The 21,282-nt window shown below is 41.7% G+C and overlaps 1 protein-coding gene across 1 annotated transcript in view; it reads left to right on the top strand.

Moving 5' to 3' along the window:
* Positions 1-3,402: 3,402 nt before the first annotated feature.
* The window catches only part of LOC112116198 (zinc metalloproteinase-disintegrin-like NaMP), a 43,694-nt gene continuing 25,814 nt past the window's right edge, over positions 3,403-21,282 (top strand). Inside the window, exons 1-7 of the mRNA XM_024213522.1 lie at positions 3,403-3,471; positions 11,197-11,309; positions 12,453-12,529; positions 14,822-14,900; positions 17,173-17,249; positions 18,609-18,801; positions 20,145-20,207. Coding sequence (XP_024069290.1) covers positions 3,420-3,471; positions 11,197-11,309; positions 12,453-12,529; positions 14,822-14,900; positions 17,173-17,249; positions 18,609-18,801; positions 20,145-20,207 — 654 coding nt within the window. The 5' untranslated portion in view covers positions 3,403-3,419. The remainder of the gene's footprint in view (positions 3,472-11,196; positions 11,310-12,452; positions 12,530-14,821; positions 14,901-17,172; positions 17,250-18,608; positions 18,802-20,144; positions 20,208-21,282) is intronic.

Here is a 21,282-nt window from a genome sequence, read left to right as displayed (position 1 = left end):
CTATGGACACGGATGATGTTCAAAGGCATTGTATTGAGTTCATGCCTTGGGATGAATGCTTGGGAAGAAGCCATACAATTGTAAGCAAAATTGTTCAGATGAAGATAATTTTTTTGGCAATCGAGTGCAACCATATTTATACTAACTGAGGATATGGCCCAGTAGATTTACTTTATTAGTATTGTTTTAAACAAAAATGTTCTCAGATTTCTATGCACATCTACAATAAACAAGCAAGCAAACAAACAAGTAAATACCTAGCTCATCTATAGCATTCTTCATCCATAGATCTCAAAATGTTTTCGAGGAGGTCAGTATCATTATCCCCATTTTACAGATGGGGAAATCAAAGCACAGAGGGGCAGAGTGGCTTGCAACAGGCACCCAGCAGGCCAGTGGCAATACATTCCAAGTCTCCTGAGTCCCAACTCAATGGTCTATGCAGTAGGCAACACTGTCTTTATTTATAGTGATACATATTTTCTCACTTGCATAAGACCTCTCAAATACCTTACATCAGCTAGACACCTTGCAAACACGAATTAAACCATGCAACCCCTCTGCGAGGTTTGCCGTTATTAAAATACAGTTACATTGTGTGTGCACACACCCTTCGCAATGAGGCCTCTTGAAGTACTGGTGTTGATGGCTCTTGCCCTGTATGGAGCAACCATGGCTGGTTACACCTCTTGCTTTATTTGGAGGCAGCTGTCTTGCAGAAAGTAAACATTCTGTGTCACCAAGCTGGAGTGCCCCAAAGTACTTACCTCCAAAGAGCCTTTCTGTCCCGGGGTGTTGCATTACAACTTTGTCCCAATGAGGTTTCGCTCCTTACAGACCTATCGCAAGAGGCATGACGTTAATGGAGATGGGAGGGAACCGTCCACCGTGGTGTTCTTTGCGTGGGCAAAATACAGTCTGAAATTAAGACAGATCACATCAGCAGAAACAAATAGAATTAGAGATTATCATTGGCATCAATAATAACCTAAGAATACAATTGTGGCTTGTCAAAATCCCTGGGTTCCATTCTTTGACTATAGGAGGGGCATAGACCTAGTCACCAGTGCTGGAGATCAGGACTGTTCCATGTATTCTCTTCCATGTTCTGCCACTGTGTGGCCTTGGGCAAATCACTTAACTTCCCTCAATTAAATGCCTCAGTGTTACCCATCTGGGAAATGGACACACTGTATAGGGTGTTGGGAGGCTTAATTAAATAGTGTTTTTTAAACCTCTATGGCTACGTCTTCACTACCTGCCGATCCGGCGGGTAGCAATCGGTTTATCGGGGATCGACTTACCGCGTCTCGTGAGGACGCGGTAAAATCGATCCCTGATCGCTCTGCCGTCGACTCCGGAAATCCACCTCGACAAGAGGCGGTAGCGGAGTCGGCGGCAGCACGGCAGCGGTCGGCTTTCCCCCGTCCTCACCGCCAGGTAAGCCGACCTAAAATACGCAACTTCAGCTACGGTATTCACGTAGCTGAAGTTGCGTATCTTAGGTCGGAACCCCACTGTAGTGTAGACCTAGCCTAAGAAAGGGGAACAAAGATATTGGGTACAAATATGTGCACTTCAACTCTTTTAGGCCTCAATTCTGTGGCAGGTTCTATTAGCACAGACTTCTGGGCCCATGCAGTGTTCACTAGAAGCCAGTATGTCTCTTTATAAGCCACAGGGTTTGCACTAGCAGATCCCAAAGCAGGACCAGGGCCCAGATAGGATGTTTGGCCCACATGATCTCCTGTGAGGAAGGATTTTACATTTGTGACACTTTGTAAAAAAAACGCTGTCACTGTGCCAAAGCTTGGGCTAGATTCTCCACTGCCCTGCACTTTATGTAGTCATTTACACTAGTGCAAAGTAAATGCAAAGTGATTGCAAAATGCTACCATTCTAATTTGGTAGAGTTTTACACCCATTTTGCAATAGCTTTAGCTTAGTGTAATGACTACAAAAAGTATCAAGCAACAGAGAATTGGGCCCTTGTCTTGGAATCAGTTTTTATTAAATTGCTACCTCTACTGATAGACTTACATATTGCAATCAGCCTTGGACTTGTTTTACTAATCCTTGTGAATCTAGACTATTAATGAAAGCTCAACGTATTGAGACTTACAATATTGACTGACAGACAGACAGACCCCTAACTCTCACTGCACCCTGTAGATTAAATACATTATCAAAGCTTTTTAACCAAGGGTTAGAACGGAAAAACATGGAGGTTAATACCAATATTTCCAAATAGGGATGCTTTGAGATAAACACCTAAAACTATGTTTAAACACCTAAGTAAGGCCTGTTCTTCACTTGAAAGTTTTACTGGTATAACTACTTCTGTTAGGAGATGGAATTTTTACTGATATAGTATAGCAGGGGGGAAAATCGAGTGTGAACAGGGTTATATCATATAAAGATGGCTTATACCAATATAGTTATTACACTTCTCAAAGCTAAACTGGCATAAAGCCCCTTTATTCACATAACTGCTTCCACTCTAGGGGGTTTGTACGGCTTTAGTTACACTGGTATAGTTAAAGCAGTACAACTTTGTAGTGTAGGCAAGGTCTAAGTTGTAGAAACTTACTTTGTTTCTTTCCTTCTAGATTTTTGACTTCCGGGTTGTTCTCATTATTGATTTCATGAATTCCATTTTCACTTCTCAATATTCCAAAGCTACATCATCAGCCCAAAGTGAACATCACTAATGCAGGCGTCATGGGGGAGGGGACATGAGTGCAGTGTTTATAAAATGGAAATGAGTCACAGACTGGCCATTACTTTCCCCTTACGTACTGCTCAGAGCCCTACCCTGCCTTACAAGTTAAATGTTAATCAGCACAAACTGAAATTCACATTGATTAAATGGTGATAAGTCAGGACCTGAAATCTTTGTGGTGCTGAAATCCATTGCATATCTTTAATTCGTCATGGAAGTATAAGGTGCTCAACATTCCACAGTCTCTGATCCTCTCTTCCCTAACCCTGTATTTACATGTAAAGGCATGAACATACATATAATCCCAACTCTAACGGCATAAAAAGAAAAGCCCCCTGCATTGTAAGCAGCCATGTTTGTTTTCTACCAGCCAGGCTAAACAAAAAGAGCCTTCGGACAATTCCAGTCCCTTTGGCGATAGGCAGTAGCTCTGTGAAATCATTTGAAAAAAGCAATCAGTATATCACAATTCAAGTGACACCAACTAACTGGCAGGAACTTCCGCATGCAGTGGCATTGCTGTAACTTGAAAATTGTGCAACACCTTTAGTAAACACTTCCTCATGTAGGAACAAGAATAAAGCTGAAGGACCCAGTCTCCCTCCTTCACTGCAGAAGGCAGGGCAGGTTAAAGTAGGAAGAAGCTAGAGGCCAGTCTTTCTCCAAGCAAGGAGACCGCTTTCCAGGCTTAGCTGTCATGATTAAAGTACTTCTGATTTCTACAGTTTTGCTCCTTTCTCAACACCGAGGTAAGTTTTTTCCCCTTTTATCAAATCGCTGCTAAGTACAGTGACAAATACGTTTCTATAGCTTTTGTGAGCTTTTAATTATTAACAGGTGGCTGATACCGAAGAACCATGATTTCATTTGTTGTACTCACACCAAATGAAGTCACTTGAAGACAATGGCATTGCTGAATATAGAGGCTTTTGTTTCACTACTAAAGTTAAAAAGTAATCATTAAAATTCTTGAGAAAGGCAGATTAGTAAAGAAAATATTTACCCGATTGACTAAACTGGACACAGATTGACTCAAGACTTGGAACAAGTTTGTTCTGAGGAAGTGAGAAAACCATTTTCCGACAATTGTGAGAGAATTTATTCAACTTGGCTAATTTGTTGCATTTACAAAATTTTAATTATAAAAGAAATAATTTTATTGGAATTAAATGAACAGAAGTCATCTACTTGCAATTGAAATAGAATGATAAAAATATATTTATGCAGCACCGGGATAATACCTTGAGATCACCCAGAATATGATTAAATAATTATATATTAAATCCTTTCAATATTAAGTAAGTATAATTATTTAACCATATTCTATATGAGGTGCCATACATTAGTTTTTCAGTGTATTCTTGCTTGCTTGCTTGCAATTTGAATCAGGAGCAGATTTTCAGACCACGACATGCACAAATATATACACATTTGCACATGCAATTCATGGTCACTTGGACATGTAATTGTCTTCAGTGCACACACATATTATGTACAGAATTAAACAGATTTGTTTATGGAATTATATGCATTTTCTTGTGAAGAGTTCTGAAAATCTTCCCCTTGAGACTTTATATATCTTGATCAAACGGATTTCATTTTCATGTGTAGATCCACACTAACTAGTGGTGTTAATTCCTGATTTAAGATGGTTGGGAAGTTGCAGTATTTATTTATGCCTTATCACCAATTTTTTACCTGTTGTAACAGATCCAGAATACATTTCTTGCTTAGAAAAAACTGAGTTAAAATCATGCCTGAAGCAAAACAAGATGACACCGTACATTCACTCTGAAGAACTGACTCTAGGAAAACTGTTAGAAACAGAACAAAATATAACTGCCTACTTAACACACCCAGAATCTTGTAGCTAAAAATCCTCATATGAAATACATACCAAAGCTATTAAACTGTAAGGCTTGTCTTGACTAGAGAAAAGGTCAGGTTTAGATCAGGCTACCTAGCTAAACCCAACCTAACTTGAGCAATCGAGCCTGTAATTTGACTTGCTAAAAATCAAGCTAAAGGCGTTACTGTGAATCTGCAATAGGAAGTTTTGGTTAGGTTGATTTTACTAACACCACTCAACCACTTTTCCTATTTTAGACAAAGCCAAGCTAGGGGCTGTTTCAGGAGCTCATATTCTCTGATTAGTGCTCGCTCACGTTATTCACTGAAGAGACCCATTGATTTCACTGAAACTATTTACATAAGGAAGTACTTCTCAAATGGAGTAGCTGCAAAATCAGACCCATAGAAAGTAACATTCGTTGGGTGCTGAGCTCTTTTGAAAATCTATCTACAAGTGTCACAATGGGAGATGCTGGGTCCTGAGCGCTTAGGAAAACCTGGCCTTTATTTATGTGATTAAAATAGGAGCTGACCTATTTTTGAAATTCTGGTCCCAAATGTAGGTGCTGAACCCTTGAAAATTTGTCCCTTAGGGTGAAATTCACCCCCATGCAACATGATTAAAGGGGGCTTATACGGTACATAGGCCTTGTGATGTCTCAAGGATAGAATCTGATTTTCAGGGACTCTGCACACCTTCAAGGGAAGTCACATGTGCGAGCACTTCTGAAAATCAGGTCGTGATACACTGATGTTCTTCATGTGCAGAAGTTGAAAAACTCTTCTTACCCTTAGTAAGCTCTTCACTACCACAATACCTCTACCACAGGGGTAGGCAACCTATGGCACACGTGCCAAAGGTGGCATGAGATGATTTTCAGTGGCACTCACATTGCCCGGGTCCTGGCCACCAGTCCGGTAGGCTCTGCATTTTAATTTAATTTTAAATGAAGCTTCTTAAACATTTTAAAAACCTTATTTACTTTACATACAATAATAGTTGAGTTATATATTATAGACTTATAGAAAGAGACCTTCTAAAAATGTTAAAATGTATTACTGGCACGCGAAACCTTAAATTAGAGTGAATAAATGAAGACTCGGCACACCACTTCTGAAAGGTTGCCGACCACTGCTCTACCACATACTTCACTACTAAACAGACAGACATACAACATATCCACATACACAAGGGGAGATGGAAAAAGGCCATTTGGATCATCCAAGATGTCTCTCCTGCCACCTCCATCATGTACATGTATGTTCTCTACCTCCAGCACATTTTCCAGGGCTTTGCCCAGTCCATTTCAAATGCCACCAGCCATAACGGGTCAAAAATGTCATTGAAATAGAAACTTTCCATGGCAATGTGTCAATTTCAACAAAGTTTCAGTTTTTTAAAAACAAAAGTTGAAATGAAGCGTTTTGACCTTTTCAGAACAAAGCATTTTGAAGGTATGCATTGAAATGACTTTTCATTTCAAAATGTATTTTATTTTATATTATAAATTATGATACAGCATAACATTTTAAAAAGTCAAAAATCAGAGCAAAACATTTCAACTTTAACACAATGGAATGTTTTGACTGGTGCAAAACAATTCCGCCCCCCCTTCCCCAAAATCATTTTGTGGGAAACTTTGAATTTTTTTTGTTTTCATTCCAATTTGGACCCAGGAGCCCCACACCTGGATTCTAGTTCTGCACATCCTAATGCCCTTTCACTCTAGTGATCCTAATGGATTCTGGACGTGGCTCCATGCTCCAGACAGGGATATCAAGAGCTTTCACACCACATCACACTGGTACTAGTGTATGACCCACACTGGGCGCGATCTGTCCAAAACAGGAGAGTGGCTGTCATCCAGAGCAGGGGTTCTCAAACTTCATTGCACTGCGATCCCCATTCTGACAACAAAAATTATTACACGATCCCAGGAGGGGGGGACTGAAGCGTGAGCCCATCCAAGCGGGCGGCCAAAGCTGAAACCCCAGGGCTTCATCCCCAGGTATGGGGCTTGTAACCTGAGCCCTGCCGCCCCCAGCTGAAGCCGAAGTCTGACCCCAGGCAGGGGATTCGGGCTTGGGCTTCAGCCCCGGGCCCCAGACAGTCTAACTCCAAACCTGGTGACCCTATTAAAACAGGGTCGTGATCCACTTTGGGGTCCCGACCCAGTTTGAGAACCGCTGGATTAGAGGATGAGGGAACAAGAGCAGCTTGGAAAACAAGAGCAGCTGTTACCATAGATATTAGAGAATATTTCATGACTCAGTTCTGGATTGGTGACAAAGAAGCTATAGGGATATGGAGATCTAACAGGTGCAGAGTAACCGTAATACTCTGATCCAGATCCAGCAGCTAGGATAGGCTGAACCTCAGTGGTACCAGTACTAGTCATTGTTCCATACCTGAAGTAGTGGGCACTGTACAGCCATTTACATTCCGATCACTTTGCAAACGCAATGGCTAATATTGCTCAGAAGGCAGCACAAGAGAACATTTTTGGCTACCAAATATTTTCGCAGCCTGGCAGCTGCTTGTAGCAGCAGCAATGCAAAAACTAGGAGACATATTGCCCATTGGCCCAGAACACTCTGGGGCCAGGTGCATCCTCTTTCTGCTGGGAATGATAAAGGGGCCTTCCCTCCCATTGTGAGACTATTTCTGATTGCCTCATAAAGTAAAGTGAAGAAATGTCAGCAGTTTTAGCTGAGCTGTTTGTTCTGTGGATACAGAATACTGTCCAGAGGACACAAAGCTAGATCTTCTCTGGAATAGTTTAGACCAGGGGTTCTCAAACTTCATTGCACTGCGACCCTCTTCTGACAACAAAAATTACGACCAGACCCCAGGAAGGGGGTCCAAAGCCCGAGCCCTGCAACCCTGAGGTGGGCAAAGCTGAAGCCCAAGGCTTCAGCCACAGGCAGGGGGCCTGTAACCTGAGCCCCGCCACCCTGCATGGGGGGGAGGGATAGCTCAGTGGTTTGAGCATTGGCCTGCTAAACCCAGGGTTGTGAGTTCAATCCTTGAGGGGGCTACTTAGGGATCGGGGGCAAAATCAGTACTTGGTCCTGCTAGTGAAGGCAGGGGGCTGGACTCGATGACCTTTCAAGGTCCCTTCCAGTTCTAGGAGATGGGATATCTCCATTAGTTTAGTTAGTTTGGCCCTGGGTGGTGAGGCTCAGGCCCTGGCTCCAGCAAGTCTAATACCGGCCCTGGCAACCCCATTCAAATGGGGTCCCGACCCACAGTTTGAGAACCGCTGGTCCAGTGCATCAGTCATATGGCTTCTGCTCTCTCAAAGCTTGTTGAAAGGGAGATCATGGTAGATGGAAATAATACAGGAGTAAAAGATTCACAGCAGCCACCTGGGATAGGAAGATAGATGGACTCGTGTATATACCCACATATATGTCTAGTAATGATCAACATCACAAAGGAATCAGTAGCAATCCAGAACAATCAAGTTCTTCCTGAAGGCCCCTATGCAACTGGTCTGTTACAGCTATTATGTAATATGCTAATCGTACCTAATTGTATGCTAGATGCTACTCAATACGTACAAGTTCTCTGCTGCAAAGAGATTAAAAACTAAGTTAGACCCTGATTCAAGAAAGCATTTCTATTTAGGACAATACTTAAGCATGTGCTTAAGTCCCATTGGACTTATAGTTAAGTATGGGCCTAAGTGCTTTCTTGCATTGGGGCCTCAGATATAATGCAATAAAGGGGTTGTACAGAAGGTTGGAGGAGTGAGCCCAGGGTTAAGATCATGGGGTTACTCAGCAGAGGCCGGTGTACAGCATGATGGAATAATATCTAGAGTAAACAGACTTTAGCTGGCACTAGTGTATAAAAGACACACAGGTGCCACAAATCCTGTGCAGCCTGAGTGGAAATTCTATTTATATTCCTCCCACTCAGAAACAATCACAAATTAGCCTGTTCACATGAAATAGGTCAGATTTTTCAAAAACACTCATGCGCCTTGAAACAGATGCTCTGTCCCAGTCTTTCTTCTGTGCACTGCTCCAAGGCCTGAGTTTGTCGACAGAGGGATCTAGAAGCAAGATCACATCTAGCCAGATCTACAGGCTTAGCTGATAATTTAATAAGGGCTGGGCTCCCACAGCCAAATCCACAATGCCCATCTGAAATGCAATCTGCTCTCCTACCCTTGCGCTGAGCTCAGCATTATACCCAATAGAGATTTGAGAGCCCTGAGAGGAAAATTTTGCTCTTCAGGTAGGACAGAAAACACACACTGGCAAAAGAGCACTGGCAACATGACTAGGGCCAGATCGTGATAGCACAAGGGGAGCAAGAAAAGGAATGAGGAGCCGGCTCTGCATAGGGAAGGTACAGTTGAAGCCCCCGGGCCTTTCTCAGCTCATGGTTAACTCCTTGCTATCACCCATTTGGTTGCAATCCACCCAAAAAGAGCCATGGTCCTGCTCCCATCTGCACACCAACCAGTGAAGATAGCCAGATGCACTGCACTGGGGGGGCGGGGGGGAAGGGCAAGGGGAGAAGGGTAGCTTGCTGCACCTTCCTTAACACAATCCCCACCCACACCTACTCACCAGCCCCTGGGACAGCCGATGCACCTGCCCCAAAGAACTATCCACCCTCGAGCTAACACTGAGTTGATGCAGCTCTGAAATGCCCCCAGTGTGGGCAGGTGCCTATCAAGGTACAATCTGACCCTTAATACAGACTGCAGCTCTCCCATGGAATAATGGCACAGGAGACAACTGCCGGGTATTGCAAAATGTGCACATGCTGATGTACTGACTAACCATGAGGCTCCCTGATTACCTAACTGGTTTTCTTGTATTCTGGCATGATGAGTAGTGCTGTGCACATCTGTTCACAGTGAAGTGTGCTGTCAGTCAGTCATTACCAAAGTTTCATAGCCTCAGGGCCTTTTAGCATTTAACTCACTCTGGTCTTGGATATCTACAGGGCTTTTGTGTGAATCCGTAGAACATTTAAATAGCCTAAAGAGGAGTTAATTAATGAGATTTGGCCATACTAATACGGACGCTTTGCTGGATAAAATATCCATATTCTACCAACTGATACTTCTAGTATGCAAGCATCTGTATGCGGTCTGTGAAATGTATTTTTCCCTAGGATAGTTCCCTTTGAAATGTTTCTGATTTTGGCATACAAAGATTGAGATTTTCAGGTTTTCAGTGAAAACCCTCTTTTTTGGGGACAAAACCTGAACTTTTTTGGCAAAAATTTCTGTTTCATCGACAAGCCATTTTCCATAGGAAAAAAAGACATGTTGATGGAAATTTTCCAACTTACTCAAGTGAGAAGAGGCAGAGAAAAATGGTTAGATCACACGCCTAGCCATCTAGCCTCTTGGGGTTTATTCTCAGCTCTGCCACTGACTCACTATGCAACTTACTTACCCTTTCTATGCCTAAGTTTACCCACCTATTAAATAGGGCTAATAAAAATACCTGTCTCACGCCGGTGTTATGAGAATTAACCATGCACGGAAAGTGCTTTGATATCCTCAAGAGAAAGGTGCAGTCTCAGCCCAGGCTATTAATATTAATGAGTTCAGGCTAAATTTTCAAAAGAGACTAGTGTCCAATTTTTCCAATGCTCAACTTGAGACAGATGTTTTAGCAAGGCCTGATTTTCAGAGCACGTCTGCTTAGCCCTTAATGAAAATCAGGCCCTCTAAGGTTGTTTCAGGTTGGACACCCAAAATCCAAGGCACCAAAAAAATCACTAGTCACTTTTGAAAATTTTGGCCGCACAATCCAGTGTTGCGTTTGGTTTCAGCACCATGTGGCGCCCAACTGCTTGTGCTATGGACTGGGTATAGTTTCCACTGAGGAATGCAATATGGAAGCTCAGTTCTAAGGAAACATGGTGGTCATCAGTTCTGCTTCCAGAAGAGATAGCTGCAACCTCTTGGCCGGCTGAAGATGAGAAAAAAGCCAATATGGCTGTTGCTGTCCCTGGATATTCTAGCAGCAGCTGAGGGGCTAACCACAAACACAGACTATGAATCCAATCAACCAATGATGGGCACACCCTCAGTCTAAGGGTCTGATATCACTCCTGCCATCTCTTACAGTTCCTTCCTGTGGCCAACATCACTTGGACTGTATTATGCAGGAAGCCAGATTAGCTGATCGTAATGGTCCCTTCTGGCTTTAAAATCTACGAACCACTCTTTCTCCTACAAACGTCCTTCTACACAACTATATTGATCACAAAACAGCTGGTATGAAGTGTTCTCATAAGGAACAAAACATATTCCATATTCCTATATAAAACCCCAATAAAAAATCGGAGCAGGGAGTAGGAGAGGACTGAACAAAAGGAGAGAAAAAGAAGACAATCAAAAGCAGAAAAGAGAAAAGTTTTCAACTATCACATGCACATAATCACACCCAGTAAAATATAATAGGTGAAACATGCTACAGGAGGAGGATTAACTGGAACTATTTCTGTGAAAAGACGAAATCGTGCAGTGCTAGAATAGGATTCTATGAATTGCATGAAAATGAAATAAAATGATACAGCATTTAGAAACTGTGGAATTTTAAAAAATAAATACATTTGTTTTGACAAATCTTTTTGTTTCCCCTAGGGACTGCACGAAGGGAATTACCTGGGGTGAAGGACTACGAAGTGGTATATCCACAAAAACTACACACGTTACATAAAAGAGATGTAGCAGGAAACCAAAATCCCAACAATGGGGTAATAAAGGAGGCATTTTTATTTGTTTGCATGGGAATGGGATAGTTTTGTCTTGGGTCAGAGTGTACTTAACTTTCAAGACAAGTTAGATCCAGACATCAGATCATACTATTGAATCCATTCCCCTGCAAGGGCAGGCCATGATAGTCTCACAGTAAAAGTAGGTGGCAAAGTCTAAATGTGATTGGTGAGTCTCCTCCTAGTTCATGACCATACATTTATTCACAGTGTAAGCCAACTCATTAGTTGGCATTAGTGGCACTTTTTGCTCAAAAGTAGAGCTCGGTGGATAGTGGAAAACAGTAGAACAGAAGTACCTAGCATTTCAGGGTGTTGAGTTTTAGATCCAAAGTATGCAGCACAGCCACATCCTCAAATCTACCTTTGGGTGGAGGGGGAACAAATCAGTGGGTCGGGTTCAGGACAGAGTTCTACTCCTAGCTCTGCTACCAACCTGCTGGGGGATGTTGAGTAAGTCACTTAACTTCTCTTGGTCTCTCTTTCTCCATCTGTCAAATGGGGCAGTGAGACTTGCTGTACTTTATAAAGTACTTTGAGATCTATGGATAAAGGCCCCAACAAAGGAGAGCATAAGCACATGCTTAACTTTAAGCGCTTTAATAATTATTACTATTATTGAGATAGTGCCTAGTGATCCACCAAGTGCCTATTGTGTTAGGCACTGCATAAACTGAGTAGTAGATCGTCCCTGCCCTGAAAAGTTTACAATCTAAATAGACAAGACAGATAAAGGGTACGGGAAAGGGATATAACATACCACTGAGTTAAACTAAGACAATTCAAATGCTTAAAGTTAAAATCATGCTTAGGTGCTTGGATTAATAGGGATGGGATTATTCACATGCTTAAAGTTAAGCATGTGCTTGAGTGCTTTTCAGAACTGGGTCTTAAGCGAAGCAGAGTCTCCTATGGAAGTCAGCAGAGCTGTACATGTACCTTTGAGAGCAGACTTTAGATTTTAGAGTTCAATTTATTGAAGTCATTTAAAAACTGATGCTTAGTCTAGAACTGCCAGCGGGTTTACTGTCGTGGCAGAGTTGGTGTTGGCATCTCAAGACCAGTAAATTCACAGTGAGATTGGTGCTTATTGCTATCGACATTATGACACTCAAATATTTGCAGGCAAGATATGATGACAGGATGCAATATGAAATTAAAGTCAACGGCGAGAAAGTGATACTTCATCTAGAAAAAAATAAGTAAGTTCAATTTCTTTTCTTATAACATTATCACTCTCTATCACCCAGGTCACTGGAAAGAGGTACTATACAGCACTGAGGATACAGTTTCTAAAAGCAAATGGGACATAGGATCCTAAGAGATGGGTGTATTTGAAATTTTAACTCTCAGATAGCATAGTGATGGCAGCAGAATAAGAGCCTTAATAGAATAGAATAGAATCAGTGGCACTATAGCAGAGCCTGGCTAGCATGACACAACTCCAAAACAGATACATGACATTTGTTGTGATTGTAACGACATTCCTGCAGCTTCTGCTGCTTTCTGTTGGATTCGAAAACCTTGGTTGCAGCAAATATGACTTGTGATCCCCTGTCCGTAACTCAGTTTCCCCACTATGTAAATTGGTGATAATAATACTGACTGACTTTCAGGGATATTGTGTATTCACATTTGTAAAGAATCCTGAGATCCTCATAAGGAAGAAATTATAAAAATGCGATAGGTAGATAGACAGACAGACCGACAGAGAGATAGGATAGCACTGGTTAGGCTGGCCACCCTCCATCACTGCTATAACTACCATTACTGCCCATTTATGAAATCATACCTGCCTCTAATGTTAACGTTGTTCTCTCACTCCTACTTATTTGTCTAAATTAACCTGTTGTTTATTGTCTAAATCCTAGATGATAAGATGTGTGTGTCAGGGACTGTCTTTGTGTTATGTTTGTTCTTTGCCTAATGCAGTGGAGCTTTGATTCCTGTTTGCGGGTACTTAGGCTCTCTCAGAATGAAAAATATTATAATAGTAATAAGAAGAAGTCGTCCTGACATTTTACAAATGATCAGACTTCTAAATCTTACTGGGTTCTGAATTAATATTGCAAAATAAGAAACACATCCTGGCCTTAGAAGCTTAGTCTATACATATAGTATATACAAGGTACATAGAGAAGAGGCTATAATACAAAACAGAGAATATCAGAACACTATCGGACCATACAGAGCAAACATGAAATAACGTGTAATTGTTATTTTGCATTGGCTGGGTGTGTCTTTTGAGTTCTTTATGTTTGATGTTGTGTCAATTTAGGTACGTTTTAAGTGGCGTGTTTTTAAAGATTGTGTAAATATGCCTTAAAGTGGCAATCGGTTTATATTAAATGTATCAGAAATAGAAATAGAAACAGAAACAATAAATAAATGTTAGTCCCTGCTTTAATCTAATCAAACTATTTGAAGGGAGCAGAGGAAGAGGAATTGGGAAGCCTTTTTGTGTTAGCTTCCTTTCTTTAAAAAGATGGTGATCCGTCGAAATTGCTCATAGAGGTTTGGAACATTAGTACTAGCTGAAGTGAATTGGGCCCCAATTCACAACTGACTTCTGTGGGACTGCTCTGGTTGCTTTAAATTAAGCATCTGTTTCAGTGCTTTTGTGGACTGGGACCAGAGTGCTCAGAAACTTGCAAGATTGAGTCATTGGTGATCAGTGTGCATGCAAGCAAGTCAGAATGCAAAATGAATGCAGTGTATTCAGTGGTTGCCGAATTAAAAAAATGTATTCCAGGGATATCATGTCCACATAGAATCACAGAATATCAGATTTGGAAGGGACCTCAGGAGGTCATCTAGTCCAACCCCCTGCTCAAAGCAGGACCAATTAGTGTTTTACTATTTTTGTATCTACACCTATATGTATGTCTTTCTAAATGTAGATAGACTTACAGTGAAAAAAAATCAGCCTCAACTACGAACCAAGTGTGGACAATTTCATCCCCACGGGTTAAAGTTTGACAAAGTTATAAATAACTGGAAACAGAGGGTAATAATGGAAAGTATTGTTCAATCTCTATATGTGTGTGTGTCTTGTACATAGATGAGCCAGATCTTCCATTGCTCTGCATGTTAGTCAAAGTGGGTGGAAAGCACTAACACATCAGAATAGTAGCTTTTCACACTCACTTCGAACTGGCACAAATGACTATCCAAGGTGTAGCCCAAGAAAGAATCAGGCCCGTGTATGTATTTAAAAATGGTATAGTCTTTTACTCTCAGGAAGTTATTTTATATTAATACAATGAATGGGCTTTGGGTTGACTTTAGAAATCTCCCTTTGTTTGGATAAGGGTTGTGAAGAGGCCTAACTGTTCAGCGGCCTTAATTCTCTAGTCTTTTGATGCTAAAAATAACAACACTATGCATGCTAGTGTTTAAAAAATGGTTTGAAGCTCATTATGTAATTACTTCTTCCCTTGATTACTCCAGCATCATTATTAGCTGGAATAACAGGCCCATTGTATTCTTTCCAGGGATCTATTTGCCAAGGACTACTCTGAAACTCATTACTCACATGAGGGTCAAGAAGTGACAACAAGCCCTCAGATCAAGGTAACATACGAAAGCTCTTCTACAAATCTGTAATCACATGGTGTTCCATGTGGGATTCACCGGCATATTAGCAACAGCACAATCCACTCTTTAATGGAAGATATAGGTCCAGATCCTAAGCTCGTATAAATTGACATAGTTTCACTCGCCTTCATGAATGAGTGAATGAGGCTGTGTTTCTTGACCTCAATGGAACTGCACTGATTTACACCACTTGAGAATCCGAACCATAGCTTTCTTTATAACAAAAGAAAACATTCTTCATGTCTATAGCTTATGAACACATCTCCCGACCTGCTGGAATTCCCGGAGGAAAGGGAATGGGGCCCACTGAGACTAAACATTCTATGGCTCTGTATGCATAACTTAGTTTCACAAAAGGAGCAATGTTATTCATTTAAAGAGCCTAATCTCAGTGAGATCATGAATTCAGATAAACACACCTTCACTCACACACGTACCCTGCCTCCCACCCACACCGCAGATGCATTAAAATGTATTACAGGTTATACCAGATGCCTTCCTTGGACCATGACCAATCAGTTACTCAGTTATAAGCACAAAGGCAGTCACTGTACAAGTTCTTTTTTTTTTAATTAACTGTATGTCTGTGGGTCTTGACCCACTGAACTACAAAACTCCTTTATTTTAAGCCATTGTTCATTGTATTTTTTTTAACAATTACAATTTGAAATGCAGAAATAAATATTCTTTGTCCTGGAGAAGGTAAGAGTAACAATAGAATTTGGATGGGTAAAGTCTGTGTAAGGACTTCAGGATTTCTCCTCTTAATATTACAGAGGCCATTCCTCATTGTTCTATTTATTTCTCTGACCAAATGGAAGTTTGCATTTGGTTAAAGATTATTCCAAACAAGGCATGCTGCACAGACATCTGATACGCTGTATGACTGAGGAATTCCAGCTTTGCTCATACTTCTCGGTGGTTAAACATTTTTCAGGTTTCCTAGCATCAGCATGAAGTGTACAGCAATTGTTTATTATTTTCTCTAATAATGTTCCTTTCGTCAATGATTCTTTCATTGTAAAGAAGCTGACATATCATGATGAATGGATGTTAAACCGTAATGTGAAACCCAGCATCCATGAGCAATAAAAGAAGTACTTTGTATGTGGGTTTAAATGCCATTTCACAAGCCCGTATTCAAGAAAGTAGTTAGGGTAACATTTTCAAAAGCACTCAAGTGACTTAGGCATCCCATTGAACCCACTTTGCTCTATTGGAAGTTAGGTTCTTAAATGACCTGGGCATCTTTGAAAATTTTATCCTCAAGCACATGTTCACTTTTAAGCATATTTTTCATGGCTTAGCTTCAATGGGACTTGACAGGACTTAATCGTGTTAAAGTTAAGCACATAATTAAGTGCTTTCCTGCATTGGGGTCATACTGAAAGAACATAATCTGACCCCTGATTCTGCAAAGCACTTAAGCATGTGCTTAACTTTAAATACAGGGGTAATCCTAACCCTATTCCACATTTAAGCACATGCTTAGCTTTGAGAACATGGGAAACACATGTTTAAAGTTAAGTACATGAAAAAGTACTTTGCTGAATCAGGGCAACAGAAGGCAAATAAACTTGGCAGCTGTAATCCACTGGAAGATTCTTCTATGGAAGGGAAAGCCTGCACTGGTTAGACTTGCCAAAGTTAGGGCACCTTTGTGCCAACAGACCAACAACAGAGCTGCTGTAACTGACCTGGGAATTGTCACCCTCTATTTCCATTTCAAGCAGGAGGTACCACAGGTCATAATTTCCTTTTGAAAGCATACGCAATTAAAGTGGATGGTGGAGGGGGTATCAGTCTCCTTTCTGACCAGAACACTGTAACTCAGATTTGATATAAAACAAAAACTACAATATTCAGAGAAAAATTATAATCTCCAAATGGGCAGGGCTGGCTCCAGGCACCAGCTTACCAAGCAGGTGCTTGGGGCGGCCACTTCGGAGAGGGGCAGCACGTCCAGCTGTTTGGCGGCAATTCGGCGGACGGTCCCTCACTCTTGCTCGGAGCGAAGGACCTCCCGCCGAATTGCCGCCGCAGATCGCGATCGTGACTTTTTTTGTTGTTGTTGTTGTTGTTTGTTTGGCTGCTTGGGGCGGCCAAAACCCTGGAGCCGGCCCTGCAAATGGGACATATCGCAGATAATGTAACATGACATAATGCTACGGATGTAATTGGAGCTAAGCCAGTTCACACCAGCTGAAGATCTGGCCCAATATGACAATTTATCATTGCTTCCTAACAGGACCACTGTTTTTACGACGGTCACATCCAAAACGATAATGACTCAGAAGCAAGCATCAGTGCCTGCAGTGGTTTGAAGTAAGATTGTTGTTAATGGTCTTCATGGTGAAATGATACAAGAATGTACTTTTTAATCTACAAGGCTTTTTGTTCACTTGCTCTTTATTTACAGTCACAGTTTCAGCCAGGGCTATGAATCAGTAAGATCTCAAAAGTTTAGCTTTATAAGGGTGAAATAACCAGGGGCGGCTCCAGGCACCAGTGCAGCAAGCGCGTGCCTGGGGCGGCAAGCCGCGGGGGGCGGCGTGCCAGTCGCCGTGACCAGCGGACCTCCCGCAGGCGTGCCGCTGAAGGCCGCCTGACTGCCGTGCTTGGGGTGGCAAAAAACATAGAGCCACCCCTGGAAATCACTATGAGAATGGGTCTAAGTAGTCATCCTATAGATCTCCTTCTGAAGAAAACTGTTTATAAAGAAAAGGGAAAAGGATAAGAAAAAGCCAGAGGGTATCAGCAATTGTTTGGAGGGGGTGCAATGGCATATTTTCACTCTGGTTCTAATACTAGATAGGAAACTAAAGGAACACCGATGTGCTGTAGTAGGAAGTTATGTTGATGATTCAGCAGGAGATGCTGAATCTTCTCATTTAATGCTGAACCAGTGCTTGAATATGGTGTTAGGTGGAGCTGTGTTGATGGCGATCCAGTCTTTTGCACGAGACAATCAATTCAAAGATCTGTCCTTTTGTAACCATTAAGGATTCCATTGCACAATTTGAAGGGCTGGGAACATTAGTCAAACAATTTTCAAAGGAATATTTTTCCATCAGAAAATGGGGTTTCATCCACACAGAAATTTTCTGGGAAAGATTGATTTCAGCAGAATTCTCTGTCAGAATGTTTTGTTTCAGGTTAACACACTGAAATGAAACCTTCTGATTTCGGAATGTGAAAACATTTTGTTTTGATCACAAATGTCAAAACAAAACATTTTGACATTTCCAATTAAAATATTAAAATGAAAAGTTCTGCATAATTTTAATCTTTTCTTCTTGAATTAGGATGAACACAAATGCCAAAATATCACATTTCCCATGGAATCAAAATTCCATTTTCTGGTCAGATCTCATCAGTATAAAAGTCATGAACAAAATTCTGTTCCACTGGCTTAATTCCAGTTTTAGTAGTTTTACTTTTCTAACCTAATTTCCCCTAGAATTTCAGTTTGTCATGGCATTTTTTACTTCCTGTTGTATATTGTATCTGAGGGCTGTTAAAATTCTACTATGTACCATTACACTGGTGTGTAGTGTGATCCTTATACTAGGGGAGAAAAGTGCTCCACAAATGTGAGTCATCATTATTCTGATAAAATCCTATGGATTCTCAAAGATCCTCACCTTCATTCTAATCTGAAGGTTTTAAAAAAATGTTTCATAGAGGATATTTCAAGACCCATGGTCAAAGATACCTTATCCAACCCCTGAAGCTCACAGACAGCGAGGAACATGCAGTCTTTAAATATGAAAACCTGGAAGATGTTGAAGGCCCAAAAACTTGCGGTGTAACCAACACTACCTGGGAATCAGAAGATCCTATCAAAAAGTCCTCTAGATCCAGCACCAGTCTGGAAGTGAGTACCGACCTGAAGATAAACTAAATCACTAAGAACATTTCTGAGAATTAGTTTTGTGATTCTGGCATAAAGGGGTGAATTACACCATATTTTGAAAATAAATAATCAATTATTCCTACCCAGAAGGGCAATGTGAGACAGGATCTTAGGTGTAGTTAGGGATTCACCATGCTATTGCTGGAATAGAGGCAATCTGTGTTTCATGTTGTCCGTGCTGGGTAACTCCACGAGAGAATTACGTGCTTGTAAAACTAAATGGGTTCTTCATTAAAGCACCTATTTATAGAGATTCTGCAACTGTGACTAGCATTCTAGCCATGTGCACACAGACTGACTCCTGGTGCCTGCTCTGAACGCTTCTCTTCTGCAACCTGTGCTCCTCCCTCCAAGTTCCATGCAGGTTGCTACACTTGGTTGTTTTAATTGGGACCCACAGCTTAGAAAGGGAGGAAAATATTATCCGTTTTCAGTTAATTTAGTTTTAAATCAGTACAGATAAAATCCTAAAGTCAGCTTCCGTAACCACGGGCCTGATCCTCAGTTACAGCTCCTCTACATCAGAATCAGTCCCTAGGCATGAAAAATGCGCAGTTCCATCCAAATTACATGTGAAATGGCCCAAATTTAATGTGCAAATATTGCATCTGCAAATGCACATTTTCCACATGGAAATGGCACAGTTTGCACACACATTTTTGGAGGCATTTTGAAAATGTGGCCTTGACAGGTATACATTTTTAATATGAAATCACAGATCTGAAATGTGACTCAAGCTGTTGAAACCTGTACACAGCTGGAGGGAACCCAATTTATCTTTCATTAGTATTGTGCAACGTTAATTAACATAGAAGCAGGCAGCTTTAAACACAAATAAAGGCAAATTCTGCCTGCAGATACAAGCATGCAATTGCCAATGGGGAATCAATGGATTGAGTTCACCCACTACAGGTTTGAATATTATTGGTCAATACGAGTTGCACATTGATCTAAGGCCAAAATTTAATTAATTTCAATTAAAAAAGAACTATGGGCTAGATTTACGAAGGTATTTAGGCTTAGTCAATGGGACTTAGGTGCCAAACAATATCAATGGAAGTTATGCACCTAACTGACTTAGGTGCTTTTGTAAATTCTACTAGGTGCCTGTCTGCATCTTTAGGCACCTAAATACCTTTGAAAATCTGACCCTGAGCTTCTCAAGTGTAAAATGGGGATGACAGCATTTCCACTCTCAGTAATTTAGAGAGAGAGATTATATGATTATAAAATATTCTTCTTGAATATAAAGGGGGGCAGATTGGAACAGGTCCTAACAATCTTTTGCAAAATATTTTTCTTAGAAACAGGAATACCTGAAAGCAAAGAAGTATGTCGAAGTCTACATAGTTGTAGACAATGCTGCGGTGAGTATTCAGACAAACATTTTTCATTTTACCTTTACAACTACAACTATGGATTTAATTTTTCAAAGCACTTAGCACTGGTCTAACTGTGCTCCCATTGAGATAAATGGGAGTATTATCCTTGACTTCAGCGGCGGGCAGAGTTTAGCCAACTTTGAGCAAGGAAGATCCTGCCCTATGAAGATTTGAAATTCACAATGGACAGCCAAATATATATCTCGAGTAAGACTGATTGGAAAATGTTCGTCAACACATTGACATTTTTTGGATGACAATATACGTGTATGGCCTGGATCTCTGTTGCCCTGCAACTAGTGTGAGAGCCTAACCCACATGCCATCCCCGGTTGCACCACATAAGAGCGCTACAGTGGAATGAAGGAGACCTAAAATCCCCAGTTCTAGCTATGGGAGGATTCCCCTAGAGCAGGCACTGAGGAAGACAGCTGTAAGTCTGTCCTGTGAAGATCCTTCTTAAGCCCTAGCTTATGGGGCGTGCTGGGGCAGGGGCTGCAGAATCCCAGGCAAGGCTGCCATAACTGAGACAGACCCCCAGGGCTATCTATATTATATCAGGCAGCCTGGAGCAGGCAGGACCCAAAGGTGACTTAGCCACCATAGTCTTCTCCGTTCCCCTGGGCTGCAGGTTCTGTGCTGTGCCTTTAAGAGGCACAGGGCAGGATATCATATGAGCTAGCTGGTAGTAGTAGGAGGCTGTCACCCTCAATGTGGACCAGCCACATGACACACTTTGACCCTGATCCCACAAGCTGCTCCACACAAGCAAATCACTGTGCCCAGGTGGAACCCCCAACTATCTCAGTGCAGGGGCAGCTCTATGTATTTTGCCGCCCCAAGCACGGCAGTCAGGCAGCTTTCAGCGGCATGCCTGCGGGAGGTCCGCCGGTCCGCACCTTCGGCGTATCCGCCGCTGAATTGCCGCCGAAACCGCGGGACCGGTGGACCTTCCGCAGGCATACCGCCGAAGGCTGCCTGACTGCCGCCCTCGCAGGGACTGGCAGGCCGCCCCCCGCGGCTTGCCGCCCCAGGCACGCGCTTGGTGCGCTGGTACCTGG

The sequence above is a fragment of the Terrapene carolina genome, unplaced genomic scaffold, assembly GCF_002925995.2.
Source record: "Terrapene carolina triunguis isolate 2854851 unplaced genomic scaffold, T_m_triunguis-2.0 Scaffold53, whole genome shotgun sequence".
Classification (NCBI taxonomy): domain Eukaryota; kingdom Metazoa; phylum Chordata; order Testudines; family Emydidae; genus Terrapene; species Terrapene triunguis.
The sequence above is the reverse complement of the archived record's forward strand: the minus strand, read 5'-3'. Positions and strand labels throughout refer to the sequence as shown.